A 7,634-nucleotide genomic window follows, 5' to 3' on the forward strand; every position below is an offset into this window, starting at 1 on the left:
ATGCTAGGTATCAAGTATCATCGATATCATCCAAAGGAAGTGTTCCAACTGACAACCGGCTTGACAATATTCCAATCCTTGTTCAATAACAGCGATGGCAGCCGTGGCGTTGTAGGAGGCCCTCATCGTGCCTTCAACATCATCAACCAGCATCACATTGCAGTCAACCAAATGAATACATTCCTTGCAACTCATCGTAAACTATCAAGCCATCAACTGACTACTCTTCCAGAAGTTGACCTAATTCACGTCAAAGTTGAAAAGGATCACCAACAAAACCTCATGCTGGAGTTTGACGACCAACACCCAACAGCACTCGTCACCAGAAACAGCAAAGTCTTTGAAGAAGCTGAGAATGCCGGAAGTCAAATCACATATCGATGTGTTCACTGCAGAGACTGTAAAGAGTGCAAGATAAGCGAATCAATCGAATCCATCAGCCTGAAAGAAGAAGTGGAGCAACACTTAATCAATCAATCTGTTTCAGTTGAGTTAAAGAATCGTATCTCACACGCAAGCCTGCCACTACTCCACAACCCTCCACAACCCTGAGACAAAACTTGTCAACAACAAACACAAGGCACTGAAGGTATACTTCCAACAACTGAGGAAGTTGGACAAGGAACCATCAGACAAGAAGGATGTCATCACATCAGAAGCCAAGTTACAATCAATGGGCTACGTTGATTACGTGGAGAACTTAACACCACAACAACAACAGATGCTATCCAACACCAAAGTAGTCAACTTCATCCCCTGGAGAGCTGTGTGGAAGCCAAACTCTCTATCCACGCCCTGCAGAATCGTTTTTGATGCATCGCAACCCACTGATTCAGGATACAGTCTGAACGACATCCTTGCGAAGGGAACCAACAACATGAACCGACTAGTTGAAATTCTTATACGATGGTCGCTACATCATACAGCCTTCCACACTGACATTAGGAAGATGTATAATTCAGTTCGTCTTCGTGAACATCATTGGTGCCTACAACGATATATCTGGGAGGAACAACTTGACAAAACCAAAATCCCAAAAGAGAAAGTCATAAAGACATTGATCTATGGTGTGAAGTCATCAGGTAATCAATCAGAGCGAGCCCTGAGGGAAACCGGACGACTGTCCTCTGAAGACTACCCAGAAGTTGCTAAAATCGTCATGAAGGATATCTATGTTGACGACTGTCTATCCGGTGAGAAGTCAATGGAGCTTGCCACTCAACGTGCTGATGAACTTGAGATCGTGGTCAATCGTGGAGGTTTCTCACTCAAAGGAATAACATTCTCCCACCAAAAACCAAAGCCAGACCTGACATCAGATGGTGAAAGCATTGGTGTCGCTGGAATGAAGTGGTATCCGGAAGAAGATGTTGTGTCATTAGATGTCAGCGAGCTAAACTTTGCCAAGAAAGTCAGAGGCAAGAAACCTGTCAAAATCAATGATGTACCACTTAACCTCACTCGCAGACAATGTGTCTCAAAAGTAGCTGAACTCTATGACATATCTGGGAAAATCACACCACTGACAGCCGCAATGAAGCTTGATCTACATCACCTTGTTGATCTTGGCATTGGATGGGACGATCGTATCCCAGACAATCTTCGACAAATATGGGACTCACATTTCAAAATGATGGAAGAAATCTCCCAAATAAAATACAGACGTGCAATCGTACCAGAGGATGCCATCAATTTAGAGATCAACTCAATCGATACAGCAGACGCTTCTAAAAACATCGCATGTGTTGCAATCTACGCACGTTTCAAGAGAAAGTGTGGGAAGTTTTCATGCCAACTTGTTTTCGCACGCTCAAGACTCATCCCAGATGGAACTACTCAACCAAGAGGTGAACTCTTTGCAGCAACTCTCAACGCACACACTGGAGAAGTCGTTAGAAGAGCCTTTGGATCAAACCTCAAATCAAGCTTGAAACTGACAGACAGCCAAATTGCCTTGTTCTGGATCAATGGTGTTGAGAAGCAACTAAAGCCATGGGTCCGCAGTCGTGTTACTGAAGTCCACCGATTCACTGAACTAGCATCATGGAAGTTTGTCTCGACCGAAAATATGATCGCAGACATTGGAACTAGGAGAGGTACAACCATTTCTGATGTATCATCAAATTCAACTTGGTTCAACGGGTTTGATTGGATGCATGATCCTGAGGATACCTTCCCCGTGAAATCTGTCGATCAAGTCAAACTCACAAATGAAGAACTCAAAGCTGCAAAGAAAGAACAGATTCTCCCAATTGTTGATCCAATCACTATACCTCCCATCCATCCACTTTTCATCCATAAATCAACGGTTCGACTTCTCAGAGTACCTTGTGAACCCAATGAAGTATGGTTGGACAAAATCATTGGCAATCATGAGCGCGATATTTCAATTTGTATCAAACTTTGCATGTCGCAAGAAAAGATTGTCACGTATCGCTCTTCAACCATGTGAAAAATCAACTTTTCAATACTTCTTCACTAAAGCAACAGAGGAAGTACAATCGTTCTCATTGAAAAAGAAGTATGAACGAATCTCAACAATGAAGGATGGAATCTTACATTACACTGGCAGAATTCTACCTACAAACAATGTGACAGCAACTGGAAAGCTCACCAACATAATGCTTGACCTCACCGCATCATCATTCTTCGTCCCACTGGTCGACAGACACTCACCGATTGCCTACAGCATTGTCGATCATGTCCATTGGAACCATCCAGTTGCCAAACATGCTGGAGTTGAAACTGTTCTCCGTTATGTCCTTCAAATATCCTATATCATTGATGGTCGTGATCTTGTCAAGCTCGTCCGAAGACGCTGTGAAAGATGCAGATACATCGCAAAGAAAACAATCAATGTGGAAATGGGACCGATATCAGACCACAATTTGAACATCATCGCCCCTCCATTCTATTCAACACAAGTGGATTTGTGTGGACCATTTACTTCATACTCAAACTTCCACAAACGTACCACAATCAAAATATGGATGGTAATCTTTTGCTGCACAACAACATCCGCTACAAAGATCAAGATCATGGATGATTATAGTACGCCAGCATTCATCTTATCATTTACATTTACACGATTTGCCAGCGAAGTTGGATATCCCAAGTACCTACTACCTGACGAAGGAAGTCAACTAGTCAAGGGATGCGGAACGCTTAAACTTTCCTTTCGGGATATCCAAAACCGCCTGTTTCAAGATGTTCTTGTCGATTTTCAAACCTGTCCTGTATCCGGTCATCACATGCATGGCAAGGTGGAGCGGAAAATCCAGGAAATCAAGAAATCACTCAACATCAACTTTGACAAGTATCGTTTCTCTCGTGCTTCAATGGGAAACCGTCGCCAGCCAGCTGTCAAACACCATCAACGACGCGCACCACTGGCCCTCTATGGACATTCAGAGTTTGAAGTCTCCGACATCTTAACTCCAAACCGACTTCTGTTAGGTCGTAACAATAACAGGAGTCCATCATTTCCTGTCAATATCACCTCAAAACCCGACAAGTTTCTCAAACAAAATGAGGAGCTATTCAATGCCTGGTTTGAAGTATGGCTAACCGTTCATCTGCCAAAGCTTATGCATCAGCCAAAATGGTTTGATAACACATTTAATTTGAAAGTTGGTGATATTGTACTTTTCCTAAAGCAGGAAAGCCAGTTATGCAACACATATCAATATGGAAAGATCAAAAGCGTCGAAACAAGCAAGGATGATCGTATTCGAAGGTGCCAAGTCGAATATCGTAACCACACCGAAAATGTCAATCGTACCACCTTTCGTGCAGTACGTGGCTTGGTTATGATACACCCTGTGGATGAATTGCCTTTATTTCATGAATTGATTATAAGTGATATTGATAACTTGAGCAATTGAAATTTTGCATATGCCGGCCGGGCAGTGTAAACTAAAGAAATTCATGAAATGCAAAATTTCATTTATTATGTTTTGGTCTGGTTGAAATGCTTTTACCTTATTCTTATTCAAAATTTACAAAAAATATACATATTTGAGTTTTCTGTGTTTTTCAGTGTCTTTCTGTTTTTGCCACATGTGGACAGAGCTTTCCTAAGGGTCTAGACACATTTTGTAAGTTTTCTTGCATGTCCACTTTGTTCTGGTCTTTGTCCTTTGGTTTGTTTCTGCATTTTACACACAATTCAATTTTAAAATAATTTATATAATTTATACACAAAAAATAATTTATTTATTCATAATTTATTACATATCAACTTAGTTTTTTATAATTTTTGTCCACTTTGCTTTTTGATACAAAACCAGCACTTTGTTTTTTGTCATCAGTTGTCAACTAGCTTTTGAGGAGTTAACATCTCTCAAACTCAATTTTCAAATCAATTCAAGATGGCTACATCATTCAAGTTAGTTAGCTCTTAAGCTAGGTTGATAGCACTTCTAATCAATCAAACTTTGTTCAACTTCAAGCTCAAGCTCTTTTGTGTTCAGGACCATCACAATATCAATTTCCTGGCATGCTGGTAAATAGAACTTATATATTTTTACATTTTTCTTTCAACTTATACTTTCAATTTATACTTCAACTTACATTTTCAACTTACATTTTCAACTTACATTTTCACTTAGATTTTCACTTATACTTAAACTCAGGCATTCAATTTTCTTTCAACATGAGTTTTCTTTTGTATATACTATACATTATCGCTAGAACTTAGATTTTCCACAAGTAGGCGTGTCAATTTCACACTTTTGTTTTTGTTCAAGTTAGTTATTTTTCTTTTGTATTTCTATTTTAGTTTTGAATCATTCTTTGAAAGATTGCAAAGAGCTTGCCAAAATTGGTGAACACCCGTCTGTTCAAAGGAATCATTTCCTATTTATTCAAATAAAGTATGGTTTGTGTGGTCATAGCGAAGAAGAAAATTTTTGACGTGGGGTTTATCACTAGATTTAAGGTTTTCAATGTGTCATGGATACTTGCTTTTTCTCTTTGGGTTCGAAGATAAGGGTTGGTAATTTTCTTCAAAGAGATTCCAGAACAACATTTTCTTCAGAAGAGTCAGCAGGTTTTTCTTTCTTTGGTGTTTTTAGAAGAGGAAGAGGTGGAAGATGATTGTGAGTTTGAACGAGGTTTTTTGATTCTAGAAATACCAAAGTGGACTTTTTGTTTTTTCTGCGTAATGAAGTCAGTTCTTAGATCTTTAATGCTCTGACTTACATCTTCGAGAGGTGATGTAGGTCCTCTTTTTGTACTATTAGACATAGTAAGAAGAAGTAGGTAGAAAAGGTAATGTAGATAAGTTTAGGAGAAAGTAATCCAGAAGTAAACTTGAGTGACCAAGACAGAAGTCTGGTCCAAAACAATGCACAAAAATAACGAAATCTGATGATATGACTTCACTGGTAGCGCCAAACCGGGTTCTAGACCGACTTTCAACAATTTTTTTCTGTAAAGTGTCTGAGACACTTTTAGGCTAATTTTTTTTATGAAAAACAACTAAAACGTGCAAAAAAGCAGAAAAGTATACGGGAACCAATTAAATATAGTAGAAATAAAAGTATTTTTATGGTTTTGTGTACTAGTAATTATAATATATATGTATATCTTGCCGAAGCAATTTTATTACGATTTGAGGTTAACGTTTTCAAAATCGTGTGTCAAAAATTTTAAATCAGTAACTACAAAGAGTTACTGGCTATAAATTATACTATAACTTTGTTATTATGTAAGAAAAGAGTGTACAAAGTTTGAGAACAAATCTTTGCCTACTCTCAAGAAGTTATTTATAAAAGGTTGTTTCGTGTAATCTTTTACGAAAAGTTATTGTACCGCTTTAACTTTCAAATAGGTATAGTTTGTTATAAATTACAACACACTGAATTCTTTATAGTTGAATTCAGATCACTAACAGAACAGGAGGCCTTGGACATGAATACCAAGGAGACAATCACCCAAGATGGGCTTCTCAAAGAGTCGATTAGGGTTTCTTGACCCAAGGGGCCAAGAAGTCCTAAAAACCTTTCCACTTGTTTTTGTGTTTACTATTTCTAGCCAAAGGAAATAGTAATGTTTATCTTTTTGTTATAGAAACACTTTCGTCAAGAGAGATCGAAAGTAAAAAAAAAAACAGTTTCTCAGAGCACGACCGCACGCACCGACGGCAAAAAGAAACTGTATGATCAATGAGCTTTCAGAAGAGCTTGGCCTCGAGCATGTTTTCGTCCACACCGATGAAGCTATTCACAGCAAAATCAACATGATCATGTGGTTGGAAAAGGAGAAGTACGAAAAGATCGTGCCGATTCTCGGAGGTTTTCACACATTACTCGTTTATCTCAAGATTCTTTACAAGAAATTTGTCTGTCTTGGAATGCAAAATTGGTGGTCCGATGCCAACGCGATTGCCGAAGGTTCAGTCGACCAAGTGATCGAGGGAAGAAACTACGAACGAGGTATCAGACTTCACAAGCAAACCTTTTGTGCATTGGTCAGGTGGCGGCTGAAAAGTAGTGCTCCAAATGACGAGGAACTGAAAAATTCTATTAGAAATCTTCGGGCTGAGACGAACGGGAAAAACCTATCGACGCTGATGGAACTCGAATCATTCAAAGTTTTGTGTAAAGATCTTTTGTGTGTTCCAGGTGAAGGTACCCAATCTAAAATGATGCTGGAATACATGAGAGATGTATCGAAAATGTTAGCATTGGTTTATGCTGTCAGGGAGAAATCCATTGAATTACATGCTGCTGCAGAAAGAGAGCTGTTGCCAAAGTGTTTTGCTTTTGACCATGTTAACTACTGTCGTTATCTCACAGTGCAACATGTTAGCTGGGAGAACATTCAAATCAATAAACCTGACGTTTGGGATGACCTGAAGGAAAATGGGTTCGGTGGATCAAGGATAGGAGAACCATTTTCCACAATTCATGGCGATTTGATCACTGAAACCACCATCAACCGAGAAGTCAAAGTTAGAGGTGGACCAATGCGAGGTGGATACAGTACTTCAGAAAGAGCCAACGATACCTTCATCAAAACTAGTCACCTTATGGCCGCCATCAGGAGAGCTGTAGAAGAAAAGCTAGAGTATGTCACATCCAGCGCTCACAAAGAAATGTCTCCAGGCTCCCGAAAGCGAAACGATGAAACCGTTCGAAATCTGACAAAGAAACTTGACGACCTTTGTGATCCCTTTTTGGATGGACCTGCGCGTAATTTCAAGTCTGGAGTCAAGATTGAAACTAGTGTCATCGACGGCCTGTTAGATTCGCAAAATCGCGGCGAAAAACGGTTGCAGAAATTTATCAAGGAACGAATCAAAGTAAAGAAAGAAGAAAAAAGAAGCGTTTTCGAGAAAATCCCACGAGAAAGTATTGCAACTGGTTTGAAAAAAGAAAAGAAGAAAGAAAAACAGATTGACGTTCTGAAAGAAGACCGACAAGCTTTTGGTCTGCTGGTTGGAAAGGTGAAATCTCCGGAAGAAGCATTGGAATACCCATTGACAAAGCTCCCATTCGCTCTTGCAGATCCTGATAACACCCTCAGACAAGGAAACAAGGCTACACTACGAAATCATTTGAAGGATGAAGCAAAAGCTGAGTGTAAACTACCAACCAAAGAATCTCCTGATTGGTTCATTGATGGCATGG

The 7,634-nt window shown here is 39.4% G+C and overlaps 2 protein-coding genes across 2 annotated transcripts; both read left to right on the forward strand.

Moving 5' to 3' along the window:
• Positions 1 to 2,452, forward strand: LOC136800580 (uncharacterized). Its single transcript, XM_067057239.1, has 2 exons — positions 1 to 400; positions 519 to 2,452. Exons 1-2 carry the CDS (start codon positions 1 to 3, stop codon positions 2,450 to 2,452), a joined length of 2,334 nt encoding a protein of 777 aa, XP_066913340.1.
• An 88-nt stretch (positions 2,453 to 2,540) lies between these two features.
• LOC136800581 (uncharacterized) lies at positions 2,541 to 3,884 on the forward strand. The gene has a single exon (XM_067057240.1). It carries the CDS (start codon positions 2,541 to 2,543, stop codon positions 3,882 to 3,884), a length of 1,344 nt encoding a protein of 447 aa, XP_066913341.1.
• Positions 3,885 to 7,634: the final 3,750 nt, after the last annotated feature.

Source organism: Clytia hemisphaerica, unplaced genomic scaffold, assembly GCF_902728285.1.
Source record: "Clytia hemisphaerica strain Z4C2 unplaced genomic scaffold, Clytia hemisphaerica genome assembly, whole genome shotgun sequence".
In the NCBI taxonomy this organism is placed as follows: Eukaryota; Metazoa; Cnidaria; class Hydrozoa; order Leptothecata; family Clytiidae; genus Clytia; species Clytia hemisphaerica.

What these genes read in the sequence shown, in the direction of transcription:
- LOC136800580 (XM_067057239.1), top strand. Translation starts at nt 1, where the DNA reads ATGCTAGGTATCAAGTATCATCGATATCATCCAAAGGAAGTGTTCCAA. An exon ending in ATGTGTTCACTGCAGAGACT is followed by an intron (nt 401 to 518) that starts GTAAAGAGTGCA and finishes CTCACACGCAAG; the next exon opens with CCTGCCACTACTCCACAACC.
- LOC136800581 (XM_067057240.1), top strand. Translation starts at nt 2,541, where the DNA reads ATGAAGGATGGAATCTTACATTACACTGGCAGAATTCTACCTACAAAC.